We start from the raw sequence: 18,208 nt of genomic DNA, 5'->3' as shown, positions 1-18,208 counted from the left end.
AAAATAAATAAACAAAATTTTAAAAATTGATCTAGCTACTTTATATATTTAGGTCACATCATTTCAGACTAGTGAGATGCTGAAATGAGTCATTTCTCTCATCTGATTGTAAACTCCTTTATGACTTCCTCATTAGTTAGGGAAAAAAGACCTAGGGAAGGTAGGAACTATGGGTGCCCCTAAAAATGTGACCTCATGGTAGCTGAGGCATAGAGTTGGAAGTGTGTTGGGGCTCAGGTTGAAGTGCCAGAGGTGGAGGCAGCGTGTCATGGCCCTGCCACTTGAAGGCTGTGGGATCTTGTCCCACGCTTCCCCTTTGCAGAAGTAAAATAGGTAGGTAGAAATTTATAGTGTAATAGTAAAATATAAAAAGCAGGAAGTAAATAGATAATGTTTAAAAAGTAAAAATCCCTCACAATTTTGAAATAATCACTGTTAATATTTGTTTATTATTCTAGATTTTTCACTTTATGATTTTCTCCCTCTTTGTAGATTAAATAAAAAGGTTCAAACTGTATTTTTTACTTTTTGTTCATCTTGGGTAGCTTTTTCTATGTGCATACATATAAATGCACTTGATATATTACACGGATATAATATGATTTGTTTAATTCCCTATTGTTAGGTGTTTGGTCTCTTTCATTTTCAAGGGTATGAACAGTGCTGTGGTGCAGATGCTTGCATGTACATCTTTATACACTTCCTGTAGGCTGAAATCCTATTGTAGAATTTGAATTACTAGATCAGTCTTTAGGAACATTTCAAAATTCTAATAGTTATTACCATATGTTGCAAAAAATGTTATGCTAAGACTGTGTGAGAATAATGCCATGTTGTGATTTTGAGTAAATCTCTAAACCTCTTTGGTTTTCTCAGCTGTCAGCTAAGAATAGTTAATATCTTTCATCAGCTCTTGATTTAGGCATGTGATGTGAGAAAAAGCTTTTAGCACATAGCCTGTATTTAGACAAAAACTACTAATTAAAAAAAGAGGTTTGAATTAAGTGAGCTTTTAAGTCTAGGCCATTTAAGCTCTGATTAAATGATTTCAAGTGTCAGTGTTACAGATGAGAAGGTAAGGGCTCTGGAGTCAAAGCTGCCAGTTTTGAATCCCAGCTCTGCCACTGAAAGCTGTGAGAATTTTCTCAGTTGTAAAATTGGGGTGTAATTCCTGCCTAGAGTACCACTCTTAAAGATTAGGTTGAATAATATGAGTAGGATGTGTATAGTCTATACTGTCTCGTAATAATAGGTACCTAATGAATGATGGCTATTGTTAATAATAGAACAAAACAAGTTTCTGAAGGAGGAAGGCTTCAGAAGGATGTGACTGTCAGCTTTCTAAAGAAGGAAACAAACATTTCATTTCTATGTGGTTGCTGACTCTGTGGACTTCTATTGTAGTTTTCTTGTTGCTCAATAAAACATTTGGTTATTTTTATTTAAGTGACTGTCTCTGCTTGCTTCTGTTTATGAGTTTTGTTTCTAAAGCTGAACTCAATATAGTGGTAGAAAGTTCATGGACTTTAAACACATAGAATCTGGTTATTTTACTTATCACCCGGTGTTCTTGGGCAGGTAGCATGACTCCTCTGTGCCTTATTTGTTTAAACAAATAAAGGGTGGCTGAAGGAAGGGATTTAAAGTCTTATACAAATTAAATGAGGTAATTTATATATAAAGTGTCTAACACATCCTAGAAGTACTCATTTCTTTTCCCTTCTTGAAGGCTCACACTTTAGAAATGATTTCTCATAGTACTAGCGTATTATTCATACTCAAGTGTAGTGGCTCATACTTAATATACAATAACTGAAGAAGAGCAATGTAATTGTAAAGGTATTAGACTGGAAGTCAGGAGACCTGGGCTCATGTTCCAGGTTGGGTTTTAACTGGTGGTATAACCCTTGATGAATCTTTTGATTTTTAGCCCCCACTTTGCTAATTTTTTAGTTGTCTGTGAAATATTTTATAGAAATGTACTAATATGGAAGTTTTCTGATTATTTAAGCAGAAGGTATCACTTATAAGAAAGCTTTAAAATAGTCAAATCTATAAAATCAAGAGTGGAATGGTGGTTGCCACGGGTGGGGGTGAGGGGGAATAGAGAGTTATTAATTAAAGTACAAAAAGTTTTTCTTGAGCAAGATGAGTAAGATTTAGAGAGCTGTACAACACAGTACCTGTAGTCAACAATATTGTACACTTAAAAATTGTCAAAAGTATCTCATGTTGTGTTATTACAAAAATAAAAGTAAATAAGCAAAATTAAGTGCTTAAAAAAAAGGAAAGCCCACATACGACTATTTTCACAATTTATATATTGTGCTGTTGAGTTAATTGCCTGTGTTTTAGAATTATTTGTCTTTTTTTTTTTTTAACCAGGTTTAAGTACTGTGTAAACTGCATCAATGGAGCACATACAGGGGGCCTGGAAGACGATCAGCAATGGTTTTGGATTCAAAGACGCAGTGTTTGATGGCCCCAGCTGCATTTCCCCCACAATAGTTCAGCAGTTTGGCTATCAGCGTCGAGCATCAGATGATGGCAAACTTACAGACTCATCTAAGACAAGCAATACTATTCGTGTTTTCTTGCCAAACAAGCAAAGAACGGTGGTACGTGAACATTCCTCTCAGAAAATTCAGTTGTCCATCTGCTCATAGCAAACATTATGTATGATGTTGCCCATTTTATAAATAGGCAAAATCTTCACTGTCACTTAAGGTCTTTATTAATTGCTTTTTCAGTTGAAGATTTTATTACTTTATATGGCTGTGTTCCTTTTATACCCTCTATTTTTCCCAACCCTTGGCCTTTTATTACTGCTCTTGCCTGGTATGTCTTCTTTTCTGTACTTTATCCAAACAGATGGTACATTCTTATGGGGATATATTTCAAAGACTTTCTTTTGGAAAGCTCCTTTAAACCTTACTAGCTAACTTTAAAAAATTATTGATGATTAAAAACTATTTTTGTCTGAATATTAAAGCAAAATTTTAACTTAATTTTTTTGGATATTACAGTCAAATACTTAGAAGAAAATAAAATTATTTGGAAAAATTATTTTGTTAATGTTCATGGGTTCCAGGCAAAGCTGAAGGAGCTTAGAAATGAGGGGATCATCTTCTTTTCCAGAGCATTGGCACTAATCAGCTATTTCTGCAGAGCTTATTTTTGTAGTGCCAGTGAGAGATTAAATTGGCATCATGGTAGGATGCTGCCACTCACTTTTCTGACACAAACACCCAACTTTTAAAAAAATTACTGCACTGACTGGTGTGGCTCAGTGGGGGACATTGTCCTGAAAGCTGAAAGGTTGCTGGTTTGATTCCTGGTCAGGGTACATGCCTGGGCTGTGGGCCAGGTTCCTGGTTGGAGGTGTGCAGGAGGCAATCGGTGTTTGTTTCTCTCCCTCTTTCTCTCTCCCTCCCTCTCTCTCTCTCTCTCTCTCCCTCCCTCCCTCCCTCTCTCTCTCTCTCCCCCCCCACCTCTCTCTCTCCCCCTCTTCCTCTCCCTCCCCCTTCCTCCCCCCCCAAAGGTAAATAAATACAATTAAAAAAAAAATTAGTGCTCAAAAAAGCTTTCTACTATTCTGGGGGGAGGGGGAAAACCCACTTAGTTGAAACAGTAAAGTGAAGCTGTGCTCATTGTGCTGGTGGGACATTTGAGAAAACCTTAGTTCAAACGTCTACATCTCCTCCTTGCCCACTTTCCATTCTTTGTGTAAAATCGGTGCATTATGTTTATTCTTCCTACTTAGGAGAGGAGATGCAGGGTACTGAGCCTGGGGGGGTCCAGTTCAGAGTTTTCAGTTTGTTCTAACAGTTCCACTCTTCCCAGTTTACTAATAAATTTCTTTACACTTCTTTTGTGAACCTAAGGAGCCTTCCAGTTATAGTATTGTATTTAGATATGTTTGAACTGGAGGCAGAATTCAAAGGGCATTTAAAGTTTGAGTAAATTTGTTTTTGCTTTCTTTCCTAAAAATTAAAGTTTAATGATTGGCAAAATAAACAGTAATAATCCCCTTACAGTTCAGCAGTGGTTTTTCATTTGCAAAGTAATTTTAACCTACTATTTCAATTTCCTAATCTTAATTGGAGAGAGCTCAGGTGGGAAGTGTGAATGTAATGGGAAGCTGTTGCTGTTGCTGGGTGTTACTGTGGCTGTCTCCTTTATCCCCATATTAGTGTACCTGGGAGACTGGGAAACTGAGTTTGGCATAATGATTAAGTGTATGGATCTTTAAGACGAGCAGGCCCAAATTTATTTTGTTTTACTTCTAAAAAATTATGTTTTATTGATTATGCTATTACAGTTGTCCTAATTTCTCCCCCATTGCCCCACCACCACCTCACAGCACCCCCCACTCCCTCTGGCAATCCCCCCAGCATTGTTCATGTCCTTGGGTCATGTGTATATGTTCTTTGGCTCTCCATTTTCTGTACTGTACTTTATATCCCCATGGTTATTCTGCAGCTACTTATTTGTACTTCTTAACCCCCTCACCTCTTCACCCATTCCCCCACAGCCCCCTCCCATGTGGCAGCCATCAAAATGCTCTCCATATACCATGATTCTGTCTCTGTTCTTCTTTGCTTAGTTTGCTTTTTTAGATTCAATTGTTGATGTGTGTGTGTGTATATATATATAATTTTTTTGCCATTTTATTGTCCATAGTTTTGATCTTTTTCTGAAATAAGTACCTTTAACATTAAATTAGTAATGGTTTGGTGATGATGAATTCCTTTAATTTTTCTTGTCAGGGAAGCTCTACAGCCCTTCAATTCTAATGATAGCTTTGCTGGGTAGAGCAGTCTTGGACGCAGGTGCCTGCTTCTCATGATGTTGGATATTTCTTGCCAGTCCCTTCTAATCTGCAAAGTTTCTTTTGAGAAATCAATGGACAGTTTTATGAGAACTCCCCTGTAGGTAACTAACTTACTATCTCTTGCTGCTTTTATCTCTTTATCTTAAACCTTTGCCATTTTAATTGTGGTGTGTCTTAGACCGGGCCTGTTTGTATCCATCTTACTTGAGACTCTGTGCTTTCTGGACTTGTGTGTCTATTTCCTTCACTAAATTAGGGAAGTTTTCTTTCACTGTTTTTTCAAATAGATTTCTGGTTACTTGCTGTTTATCTCCTTCTGGCACCTCTGTGATGCAAATGTTGGACCTCTTGAAGTTGTCTCAGAAGCTGCTTATATTACCTCCATTTTTTGGGCTTCTTTTTTCTTCTTGTTCTGATTGGTTGTTTCTTGCTTCCTTATGTTCCATGTCATTGATTTGATTCTCACCTTCATCCACTCTACTGTGATTTCCCTGTAAATTGTTCCTTTTGTAAAAAGTATATTTTATTGATTATGTTATTACAGTTTTCCCAATTTTCCCTCTTTATCCTCCTCAATCCTGCACCCCCAACCCTTTAGCGTTCCCCCCTTAGTTCATGTCCATGGGTTGTACATACCAGTTCTTTGAATTTTCTGTTTCCTGTGCCATTCTTAACCTCTCCCCATCTGTTTTATGCCTACCAATTATGCTTCTTATTCCCTGTACCTTCCCCTCCTTTCCTCCTCTCCCCCGCCCCACTGACCCTCCATGTGATCTCCATTTCTCTGATTCTGTTCCTGTTGTAGTTGTTTGCTTAGTTTTTGTTTTTTTCCCTTCCTTCCTTCCTCCCTTCCTCCCTTCCTCCCTTCCTCCCTTCCTCCCTTCCTCCCTTCCTCCCTTCCTTTCTTCCTTCCTTCCTTTCTCTTTTTTTTTTGGTTCAGTTGTTGATAGTTGTGAGTTTATTGTCATTTTACTGTTCATAGTTTTTGATCTTCAATTTCTTAGTTAAGTCCTTTAACCTTTCCTGTAATAAGAGGAACTACTTTATTAGTTCCTTTACCTTATCTGGGAAGCACTTTATCTGCCCTTCCATTCTAAGTGAAAGCTTCGCTGGATGGAGTAATCTTAGATGTAGGTCCTTGCTTTTCATGACTTCAAATACTTCTTTCCAGCCCTTTCTTGGCTGTAAGGTTGCCTTTGAGAAGTCAGCTGATAGTCTTATGGGCACTCCTTTGTAGGTAACTGTCTCCTTTTCTCTTGCTGCTTTTAAGATTCTCTATCTTTAATCCAGGTGAACTTAATGATGATGTGCCTTGGTGAGTCCCTGTTTGGGTCCAATTTCTTTGGAACTCTCTGAAATTCCTAGACTTCCTAGAAGTCTGTTTCCTTCGCCAGATTGGGGAAGTTCTCCTTCATTATTTCTTCAAATAAGTTTTCAATTTTTTGCTGCTGTTATTCTCCTCCTGTACCCCTATAATTTGGATATTGGAATGTTTAAAGTTGTCCTGGAGGTTCCTCAGCCTCTCTTCACTTTTTTGAATCCTTGTTTCTTCATTCTGTTCCAGTTGGATGTTTCATTCTTTCTTTTGTTCCAAATTGTTCATTTGAGTCCTGGTTTCCATTCTGTCACTATTGTCCCCCTGAATATCTTGCTTTATTTCACTGTGGGTATCTTTCATTTGTTCTTTCATTTTGCAACAAAGCTCAGTCAGTTCTGTGAGCATTTTAATTACCAGGATTTCAAACTCTCCATCAGATAGGTTGGCTATCTCCTCATCGCTTAGCTCTTTCTCTGGAGTTTTGCTATATTCTTTCATTTGGGCCATATTTCTTTGTCTTGCTGCACTGTCCTGATTTATCTGGTTGACTGTTTCTTTAATTCCTTGGTTGTTGGATATCCATGCAGTTTGATTTTCTGGCACTTGTGGTTGTTTATTGATTTTAGATTGGTTGTTAGCCTCCTTTTACTTTTAGGTTGTACGAGGAAGCAAAGGGTTTCTATCTACACCTAAATTATTCTTTATTTCAATTAGTGTATCTTTCATTTCTGACTGGATCTTTTTTTTTTTTTTTGAGAAAAAAATCTTAAAAAAATATTTTATTAATTATGCCATTACAGTTGTTCTATTTCCCCCTTCATTCCCCTCCACCCTGCACACCCCTCCCCTACCATTCCCCCCTTTAGTTTATGACCACGTGTCTCAAGTTCTTTAGATTCTATATTTCCCATACTATTCTTGCCCTCCCCTCTATTTTCTACCTACCATCTATGCTACTTATTTTCTGTACCTTCTCCCCCCTTCTCCTTCTTCCACTCCCCTGTTGCTAACCCTCCATGTGATCTTCATTTCTATGGTTCTGCTCCTGATCTAGCTGTCCTCTTAGTTTGCTTTTGTTTTAGGTGTGGTTCTTAGTAACTGTGAGTTTGCTGTCCTTTCACTGTACATATTTTTTATCGTCTTTTTCTTAGGCAAGTCCCTTTAACATTTCATATAATAAGGGCTTGGTGATGATGAACTCCTTGCATTTGATCTTATCTGAGAAGCACTTTATCTGTCCTTCCATTCTAAATGAAAGCTTTGCTGGATAGAGCAATCTTGGTTGTAGATCTTTGGTTTTTATGACTTGGAATACTTCTTTCCAGCCCCTTCTTGCCTGTAAGGTCTCTTTTGAGAAATCTGCTGACAGTCTGATGGGAACTCCTTTGTAGGTGACTGTCCCCTTATCTCTTGCTGCTTCTAGCATTCTCTCCTTCATTTTAATCTTGGCTAATGTAATTCTGATGTGCCTTGGTGTGTTTCTTCTTGGGTCCAACTTCTTTGGGAATCTCTCAGCTTCCTGGATTTCCTGGAAGTCTATTTCCTCTGCCAGAATGGGGAAGTTCTCCTTTATTATTTGTTCAAATAAGTTTTCCACTCATGGCTGTTCCTCTTCCCCTTTTGGTACCCCTATAATTTGGATGTTGGAGTGTTTAAAGATGTCCTGAAGGTTCCTAAGCCTCTCCTCATTTTTTTGAATTCTTGTTTCTTCATATTTTTCTGTTTGGTTATTTTTTCTTCTTTCTGGTCCACTCCTTTGATTTGAGTCCCAGTTTCCTTTCCATTACAATTGGTTTCCTGTGCATCTCCATTCATTTCAATTAGTTTAGCCTTCATATGTTCCTCTGATTTGTGGCTAAAATCAACCAGTTCTGTGAGCATCCTGATCACCAGTGTTTTGAACTGTGCATCTGAAAGTTTGGCTATTTCTTCATTGCTTAGATTTATTGGCTCTGGGGCTCTAAGTTGTTCTTGAGCCATGTTTTGATCTGTGCATGCCTGTTATGCAGAGGAGGTGTTCACCAGGGCGGGGCCACCCAGGTCGCTGGTTTGTGACGCCATATGTGGGGGCGGGTCAGAGAGAGGCCACCCAGGTTGCTGGTTTGTGACGCTGTATGTGGGGGCGGGGTCAGAGAGGGACAATGGCGGTCCCCTCTGCATACTTTCCGTCACCGGGGCTTGCACGGTGTGTCTCACAGCTTCGCTCCTTCACCAGTTTATCTGCGCTTGATTGTGTGACTTTGGTCAGCCCTCAGTGAGTCCACCTCCTTGCGCCCTCAGTGGGTCTGCCCACTACTCCACACCTGGGATCCGCCTACAGCTGCCGACAGGCCTGGGTTGCGCGCCCCAGTCAGTCTGATGGATCTTTCCTGCCCGACCCCGCTCTGCTGCTGGCTCTGCCCCTCTTACCAGTTTGGCTGAAGGGTTTGTTGTTGTCAGACCTCTGTGTAGTTCAATTTTTTGTGGTTTGGCTGCATTTTTGTTGCTAAAACTTTGTTGTTTTTAAACTTGGTTGTGTGAGAAGGTGCAGTGCTTCCACCTATGCCTCCATCCTGGCGGAAGTCCTGACTGGATCTTTTTTATGTTGTTCAGGTCCTCACTAAGTTCCTTGAACATCCTTATAATCAATGTTTTGAACTCTGCACTTGATATGATTGCTTATCTCCATTTTGTTTAGTTCTGTTCTGGAGTTTGATCTGTTTCATTTGGCCATGTTTCTTTGTCTCCTCATTTGGGCAGCCTCTCTGTGTTTGTTTCTATGTATTAGGTAGAGCTGCTTTGATGCCCTGTCTTGTTAGTGTGGCCTAATGTAGTAGGTGTCCTATAGGGTCCAGTGCCACATCCTCCCCTATTACCCAGGCTGGGTACTCAAGTTTTGCCCTTTGTGTGGGCTCAGTCCAACCTCCTCTTATAGTTGAGCCTTGGATGCTATTGGCATATCAATGGGAGGGATTTACCCAGGCCAGTCATTTGCAAGGATTGGCTGTGACCACTGACCACTAACTTCCACACTCTGTGGAGGATCAGCTGTGCAGGGGCAGGGTGATGGTGCTCCTATGTGGTCTGTAGCACTGGGGTTTCCTGGGTGATGAAGGCCAAGGTCAGCCCCTACCTGTGTTTTGCCTGGGGCCACCCTGCCTGAGCTATAAAGCAATCTGAGATGGCTGCTACTTTTGCTGGGCTTGGAGATTCCCAGGTGGAGCCAAGTTGAAAATCTAGGCTGGCTGCTGGTAGTGCCACGCCTAGGGCTCACTGAGGGCAGCTGTTGTTTGTTTGATAGGATTTAGCAAATTGTGAAGCATGAGCCAGGATCAACCCATATGGAAAAGCAGTTTGGGTAGGCCAGGTAGATTGAAGGAGTCTATATGGCACCAGCTTGCTGGCTTTGTTGGGGGAGGATTTAGAAAAGGGACAGTGACCTCTGCTCGCCTTGATGCCACACATTTCATTTTCTCCCTGTATGTCACTGGTCCCTTTCAAGCTGCTACCCAGTTGTTAAGAGTTTAGAGGGAGTGAATCTGAGTAGGTGAGTCAGTGCATGTGTTCTTTAAGAGGAACTGCTTGGGGTCCAGAAGTTTCTTCCACCCACTCAGTCCCCACTGGTTTTTGCAGTCACAAGTTGTGGGGACTTATCTTCCTAGCACTGGAACCCTGGGTTAGGGGTGCCTGGTGTAGGGCTGGGAGTTCTTGCTCCCTAGATATCCCTTCCAAATTTTTATCTACCACGTGTCGTTGACGGACCAGCCCATTCTACTTCTGTGCTTGCCGTACAAGTATGGATGGATGTGGTTTCTTTAATTCCATAGTTGTCAGACTTCCTTTGAACTTGATTTCTGATGGTTCTGAGTGATGTTTGTTTTTTTTTGTTTTTAAATTTTAGTTGTAATTTTGATGTGGTTGTGTGAAGAGGTAAACCATGTTTGCCTGTGCTGCCATCTTGACAGGAAGTCCCCAGCAGGTCAAAATTTAAATTCCTGTATTGCCTTTTATTAGCTGTGTCATTTAGATAGGTTACACAATATTTTGAGTTGTTTCCTGACCTTTATGAAATGAGGCTCATGCTGAATACAGTGGCTAATTCATAAGCAAAATGGTATCGGATTATTTCTGAGTTTTTTTCTACACCTTTGTATTCATTGGCAGTCTTTGATTAAACACAACTGGTAGTTGGGAAGCAGCGATTTGGAAACTTGATTTCTCATACAGCTCATGAGACGGTTCTGGCAGAGAAAGTTAGTTTCTCCTATTTCTTTGACCAGAGTAGGACTGTCTGTCTCTGGAAGAACCAGCTTCTTTCACTAGGTACCCAGCTGGGGAATCACCTGCTGGCCAGCACCATCAGCTGGTTGTTTCTAATTCAGGCCGCTTCACTGCTAGAACCCAAAATAACTCTCATCATCACTAAGTCGCCTCCAGAAATTAGTCAGATTTAACTGACTTCAACATGAATCTGTGGAGAGTTGTAGAGAGGAGAATGACAGGGAGGGTGTATGTCTGATTTAAGTAATTTTAGAAGTAATAATTGGTAGTTGCTTATTTTTTTAATTTTTGTTGTCATTTATTTTGTAAACACATATCTTTGACTAACTGCTGTCACTGCTTACTGTCGTCGTTGGATGAGTGATGGAGCATGGGGGGCATTGCTGATAATTAGAATCAACTGACAAAACAAGTTAAAATGCAGATTCTGGGGCTTCATTCCAGATTAACTGAATCAGAATCCTTGGCTCTGTCAGAGGGGAAAGGCTAGGAATCTGTATTTCACAAGCCCCTCATGATTCCAATGACAGCCACATTTGAGAACTCTACTAGACTGAGGATTTTTAAAAAATTGTCTAGCTAGCTCTTAGAGCCTATTACTTTTAATGGAGATTAATGATATAATACAGGTACCACTTAGAGTTTTCAAAATATTACTGCATAGTACTTGATGCAGGTCTTGTTACTGTTAATGTGTGTTTATTACTCTTTGTTGTCTTCATTCTTGCTATCTTCATAGTTCAGCTCATTGAATTTCACTTTAGTTACTTGTTTCGTTTCTGAAAAGCTAGAAGTAAGTATGATCTTTTTAAGAGTATCACTGTTTCAGAAAACCTTTTTTAAAACATTTTTTATCCTCACCCAAGAACATTTTTTTCATTGGTTTTAGAGAGAAAGGAAGGGGGAGAGACAAATCGATGTGAGAGAAACATGGATCAGTTGCCTACTATATACACCTAGACTGGGAATCAAACCCGCAACCTCTTGGTTACAGGATGATGCTCCAACCAGCTGAGCCAAACTGACCAGGACAATAAACCTTTAAAATAACTTGTTATGGAACATTTTAAGTGAATGTTTTAAAATATTTAAAACCTTTAAAATAAATACAGACTACACACCTCTGTCTGGGAAGGAGGTGGATCAGCCCCTGTCAGCTGTTACACTTTCACCCAGTGAGGGAGCTTTACTCTAGCAGTTTCTAAACTGCAAATTTACATTCTGTTCTCCTTAGTGGCTGGCCATACTCTCTCTTATAGTCGCCTTACTTTTTGTTAACTTTATTGGCTTTAAAAATACAATGTATAGGGTTTTTATAAAAACTCCAAAGGTTTTAGTTGAAAATTTTATATAGCCGTCATTATGAACACCGTGGGCACTCATACTTCCTCCTAGGCCTCTGAGTGCCTGCCTAGCTTTCGAGGATTGGGTATGGGGGAGTGTGGAGGGGCATATAATGCTGAGACTATCTGGGATGCTGTGCACATTTGTTTAAATTAGCAGTGGGTTTGTACTTACAGCAAGGCAGAATCAATCCCTTCCACTTCCTGTTTGCCCTAACTAGTGTGAAGTGCATGTGAGATGAAGTTGGTTTTGTTTTTAATGAAGATCATCTGGTTGAAAATAAGTTGAAATACAATTTTTTTCATACATCCTCTTTTTTTAAAATTTAATTATTGTTCAAGTACAGCTTTCTGTTTTTACTCCCATCCCAGCCTACCCCCCCATGCTCTCCACCTCCCTCTCATTTTCACCCCCCTTAGTTGTTGTCCATGTGTTCTTTATACTAGTTCCTGTAAATACAAATTTTTGATCAGAAAAACTCACGTTTGTCTACAGATCAGATTGGCTTATTTTTCTTCCTGGTGGATGTTTATGCTTCCATGTACCTTTCACTGAAAGGTACCTTTCAGTGAATTAGACAGATTAGAGATATGTAAAGAGAAAGTTGATTATTTTATCTCTCCCACCCACTGTCTATCTTAATAGCTATATATTTATAGGTTCCCCACCTGAATAATTTTTACTCTTTGTATTATTCTGTGATCTCTTTTGTGATTCTGTTCCTGTTCTAGTTTTTTGGTTAGTTCATTTTGTTTTTATAGGTTCGTTTGTTGATAGTAGTGAGTTTGTCGTCATTTTACTGTTCATAGTTTTTGATCTTCTTTGATTTCTTAGATAAGTTCCTTTAACCTTTCATATTATTAGGGCTTGGTGATGAACTCCTTTAACTTGACCTTATCTGGGAAGCACTTTATTTGCCCTTTCATTCTCAATGATAGCTTTGTTGGATAGAGCAATCTTGGATGCAGGTCCTTGCCTTTCATGACTTGGAAGACTTCTTTCCAGCCCCTTCTTGACTGCAAGGTTTCTTTTGAGAAATCAGTTGACAGTCTTATGGGAACCCCTTTGTATGTAACTCTGTCCTTTCCTCTTGCTACTTTTAAGATTCTCTCCTCATCTTTAATCTTGGGTAACTTAATGATGATGTGCCTTGGTGTGTTCCTCTTTGGTTCCAATTTCTTTGGGAATCTCTGGAATTCCTGGACTTTTCTGGAAGTCTGTTTCCTTCACCAGACTGGGGAAGTTTTCCTTCATTATTTTTTTTTAAATAAGTTTTCAATTTCTTGCTCTTCCTCTTCTCCTTCTTGCACCCCTATGACTTGGATGTTGTAACACTTAAAGCTGTTCCAGAGGTTCCTAAGCCTCTCTTCATTTTTTGAATTCTTATTTCTTCATTCTCATCTCATTAAATGCTTATTTCTTCCTTATGTTCCAAAATTTGAGTCCCAGTTTCCTTCCCTTCACTGTTGGTTTCCTGTATATTTTTCTTTATTTCACTTTTCATAGTCTTCACTTTTTCCTCTAGTTTGTGACCATACTCAAACACTTCTGTGAGCATCTTGATTACCAGTGTTTTGAACTCTGCATCTGATAGGTTGGCTACCTCTTTATCACTTAGTTCTTTTTCTGGTGTTTAGATCTGGTTTTTCATTTGGGCCATATTTCTTTGTCTGGGAGCACCTGTTATGTTGTAGGGGGCAGAGCCTTAGGTATTTGCCAGGGTAGGACAACCTACATCATTGCATTGTGATGCTGTATATGGAGGAGGGGTCCGAGAGGGAACAGTGCCACTTGCTTAGCTCTCACCCCATTTTTAGTCACTTCCCCCACTACCCATAAGCAGGTTGGGCCCTTCTGGTACTGACTCCCAGTGGGTGAGTTTATGTTTGTTCTCGGACCCTGTGGGTCTCTCCAGTGAACTCTCTTGTGAGGCTGTTTCTCCTGCTGCCTCAACCCCTACAGGTTTTTTTTAGTCAGAGGCTTGAGGCTTTTTTTCCCCCCACCCTGGGACCCTGGGTTGTGTGGTCTGTCTCATTCCCCTGTTGTTCCTCCCAGTTTATCTGCATGTGAATGTGGGACTGCCTGGTCTTGCATGCTCTCTGCCCCAGCTGCCCATCTCTTCCCTTCATACCGGTCTGGATGAAGGTTTCTTCTTTAACTTCTTGGCTGTTGGACTTCCATACAGTTGATTTTCTTGCAGTTCCGATTGTTTTTTGTTTTTAATATTGTCGTTGTCTTTCTTTTGGTTGTGCAAGGAAGTAAAGCATATCTACCTATACTTCCATCTTGGCCATAAGTCCTTCTTTGTACATTATTCTGAAATATATTTCCCCAGGATAATTAACATATCATGGACACCCCTCCCTTCGGGTCATTCATTATAGTAGTGGCGTAATGCGACATATACAGATGTTCGTTACTTCATTCCAGCACTCACCTGTTGCTGGACATTCTGGTTGTATGTGTGTATACACCATTATAATCAATGGTGATGCATTCTGTGCTCACCTTTCCAAGAGACGTGCAGCCTGTGTTGGTCCTAAAGATGGTCCTTTGTTTGTAGGTCAACGTACGAAATGGAATGAGCTTGCATGACTGCCTTATGAAAGCACTCAAGGTGAGGGGCCTGCAACCGGAGTGCTGTGCAGTGTTCAGACTTCTCCACGAACACAAAGGGTAAGAGCCCAAGAGTTTTAGTCCGCTCCCCTTCCACACCAGTAAGGATCTCCGAGCTTGAAATGTTAGCTGTTTTCCTTTTTAAAAAATGTACTAGCTTTCTGTAAAATACTGTGTATTTGTATATCCTTGTTTACAAAGTAATAGATTAGAAAATTAAAATGTTAAGAGCTTGAAAATACTGCTTGAAAACACTGCATTGAAAAATAAATACGTTAGGAAAATAAATAAATAAATACATTAGGTGTTTCCATAGATGGAAACAGTCATGTCAGATGGCATGTTTCTTGAGAGCAAAGATATTCGTGTTGCTCTAATGCAGTGCACAGGGTGGGTAGTCCGAAAGTGTTTATGTTGCTTTTTATAGTTAAAGAATGCTACTCGTAAGAGATTGACTGTCTTGTAATTCACTTTTATTTTATTCAATTAATATTTACTGAATCCCTACATCTAGCCCAGTGTCAGTTTGACTGACACAGGGCTAAAAGATCCAGAAGAATTTCTTGTTTCATGGAAGATCCATAGTGGCAAGATAGAGGCGTCCTCTCCAAGATTAGGAGTAAAATACCCCAGAATATCAGAGCCATTTATAATTATCCATTATCTGTTACTATTTTCCTAAAATGTGGGTAAATAACCTTATCTTCACTTTCTTGGAAAGTGCTAGTTTTGGTATTGGGTTTCATCTTACATTATTATAATTCAAAGAGTCCCCCAGTTTGAGAATCTAGCCCAGGGAATGAGTCTACTCAAAGGGATGAGTATAAATTCCTCTACTTAGGCTATGCCTCAAATCTTTGTTAGAGATGTCATCTTTTTCTGGGTATAGCCCCAGGTTGGTCTCCAAACCAGTCTAGTGCTTCCTGAAAGACTGGAGAACCCAGCTATGGGAGTAGACAGTGAAGAAGTCAGCCGCCTTTAATCTGGAAAGAGGGCTGTTACCAGAACCTAACCATGCTGGCACACTGATCTTAAACTTCCAGCCTCTGGAACTGTGAGAAATCAGTTCTGTTGTTTAAGAAAAAAGGCAAGAGCGGTTCTGAGAAAATTAAGTTGGTCCACTCTCATCCGGCTGCGTTGTTTTAGTTAGAGCTACCTGGGGTTCCTTCTTGAATAGACAGCACCAGAAGACTGGTAGGAAAACAGGGCCGCCCCTCTTTTTTCTGGAGGGCAGAACAGCATTATGGAGTAAAAGGGATTTCCCAGACCTTGTATACAGAGAATTATATTAAGGGATAGGTTATTTACTATTGGCTAACAGAAACAACAACATTGCCTGGAATATTTTTGGTTAGCAAAGGAAGAGATTTGAATGGTGATATATTTATTATGTGTTGTTCTCTTCCTACTTGATAGTATTCATCATTCAGGGCAATGGGCCTGATTTACTAGACAAGACATGAGAAAGGAGCTGGGCACTACATTTTCCTTGAATGTACTGATTTTCTGTCTTGTTTAGGCACAAAAAGAGCACTCCCAGGGTAAATATTACAACAGTCAAGATTCCTGCCAAGTTAGAGACTGGAAACTTACAGACCTGAGCCTAGTATTGGGCTGGCCAAAAAGTCATTTTAGTTTTTTTGATAAAATAAAAGACACATCTTTCATTTTCATCAATAAATGTATTGATTGGAATATTTTGAGTATGTCAGCAGTCTCCTGCTGTGGTATAACATTGATTGTTCTCAGTTAATGTCTCAGTTTGATTGCTGTCAACTGCACCTGGTCTTCCTGACCACGGAGTGTCATCTAGCAAGAAATCTCCAGCATGAAACTTTGCAAAACCACTTTTTGACGTGTTCGATCAGTCACCATACACTGCACAAATCTTTTTTGTGTTTCAACCTTCCTGGAAATAATAAAGGATAATAATGCTGTAGATTTTGTGTATTTTCTCCCATCTTCAATATTAAAATGCCTGCCCAAAAATTTAGCAATTTTGATGTTTTTTTTTTTTAATGCACGCTGATATTGTGACAGCTGTCACAATACAGTCTAACAAAATTGTTTTGAATGAAGTTAAAGACAACTAAGCACTACTAGAGCCATCATATGGAAAAAAACCAAAGGAACTTTTTGGCCAACTTAGTATTAATAGAAACATACATTTTATTTGGGTTTCCTTTATATTTATCTTCTAGATTGAAGTTGGCAAGTGAAGATTAAATTTTGTTATTGTGGCAGTATATATAACCCATTTTATAGGATTTTAGGGTTTTTTTTATAGGATTTTGAAAATCACAAAGTCCAATTTATTGCATATTTACTTTATCATGAGATTTTTCATTTTTTAAAGAAACTTTATTCTAAGTGCATAAGCTTTGGAGTCCAATCCACCTTGGATTCTAATAATCAATCCATACACCCACTGTGTTCCCCTGAGCAAGTTACTTTCTTAGGGCCCAGTTCTCTCATTTTTAACAATGGGAATAATAATGCCTACCTCATAGGTTTATTCCATGAATTAAGTGAATTTATTTTGTGTGTGATTAAGTTTGGCATTTATGTAGCAGGAGATAAGTAGTAACTATTGTTATTATTGGTATCGAACTCTTACGTTGTTTAAACGTTTCCCTTTTGTGTTACGTTTTTTAAAATCCCCTTTAGTAAAAAAGCACGTTTAGATTGGAACACTGATGCTGCCTCATTGATTGGAGAAGAACTTCAAGTAGATTTCCTGGATCACGTTCCCCTCACAACACACAACTTTGTAAGTTGCAAATCTCTTCTCTCTTTGTGGCATGTTTGGTGCTTTGACCAGGAATTTCTCAGAGGTGATAAGCATATATGTTGTTGGATGGTTTAAGTCTCTGGTTATGCCACTGTTTTACGGTAAGGCCATTTTGGCTTCATTTGTCACAGATACACTTTTTTTTTTAAGATTTTATTTATGTATTTTTAGAGAGAGGGGAAGGGAAAGAGAAAGAGAGGGAGAGAAACATCAGTGTGTGGTTGCCTCTCATGTGCCATGTACTGGAGATCTGGCCCACAGCTTAGGCATGTGCCCTGATTGGAAGTTGAACCGGCGACCCTTTGGTTTGCAGGCGCATGCTCAATCCACTGAGCTACATCAGCCAGTGCGTCATAGATATACTTTAATTTCTAGGTATGAATTTTACAAATGTTGGAAGTATGATTTTTCATTCTCTGAAACCCCTTGGGGTCAAGAAGGACATTACTTTATCTTTTGTCACCTCTCATTTGTAATTTACAGCATAATTTACAACCATGTTCTTGTCATTCCAGGCTCGGAAGACCTTCCTGAAGCTTGCCTTCTGTGACATGTGTCAGAAGTTCCTGCTAAATGGATTTCGATGTCAGACTTGTGGCTACAAATTTCATGAGCACTGTAGCACTAAAGTACCTACTATGTGTGTGGACTGGAGTAATGTCAGACAACTCTTGTAAGGCATCATCCTTTTTAAAAATAATATAAGGAGATGAGATATAACCTCTTTTGAGGTTGTTTACTGTATATTTGACAAGTCAAGAGTTTTGGACTTGGTAAATGAATTGTTGTGGTCTGGAAACACCTACTTTAGAAACATGACATCACTGAAACCATTGAATTTAGTATGGAATAACTCTCTAAAATAGAAGATAGGACTATTACTATCATAAAGAGGTTGTCATACTGTGATACAGTAACACAGAGAACAAAGGGATATAAAAACCAAAAAGACAATGTCATTTATTAGTTTGCTAGTGGGCATTATCTTCACTTCAAATTGGAGAAACTACCTTGAAATGATTTGAATGTACAGCCTTAAAAGACA

General features: G+C 39.3%; 1 protein-coding gene across 1 annotated transcript in view; it reads left to right on the top strand.

Annotated features, from left to right (window-relative positions):
- RAF1 (Raf-1 proto-oncogene, serine/threonine kinase) overlaps positions 1 to 18,208 on the top strand; it is an 83,144-nt gene that overhangs the window by 47,703 nt on the left and 17,233 nt on the right. The window contains exons 2-5 of the mRNA XM_037139329.2: positions 2,386 to 2,618; positions 14,320 to 14,432; positions 17,040 to 17,142; positions 17,679 to 17,836. Coding sequence (XP_036995224.1) covers positions 2,412 to 2,618; positions 14,320 to 14,432; positions 17,040 to 17,142; positions 17,679 to 17,836 — 581 coding nt within the window. The 5' untranslated portion in view covers positions 2,386 to 2,411. The remainder of the gene's footprint in view (positions 1 to 2,385; positions 2,619 to 14,319; positions 14,433 to 17,039; positions 17,143 to 17,678; positions 17,837 to 18,208) is intronic.

This window comes from Artibeus jamaicensis, unplaced genomic scaffold, assembly GCF_021234435.1.
Source record: "Artibeus jamaicensis isolate MK-2021 breed Jamaican fruit bat unplaced genomic scaffold, CSHL_Jam_final contig_519, whole genome shotgun sequence".
Taxonomy (NCBI): domain Eukaryota; kingdom Metazoa; phylum Chordata; class Mammalia; order Chiroptera; family Phyllostomidae; genus Artibeus; species Artibeus jamaicensis.
This window is presented reverse-complemented; position numbering and strand designations above follow the sequence as displayed.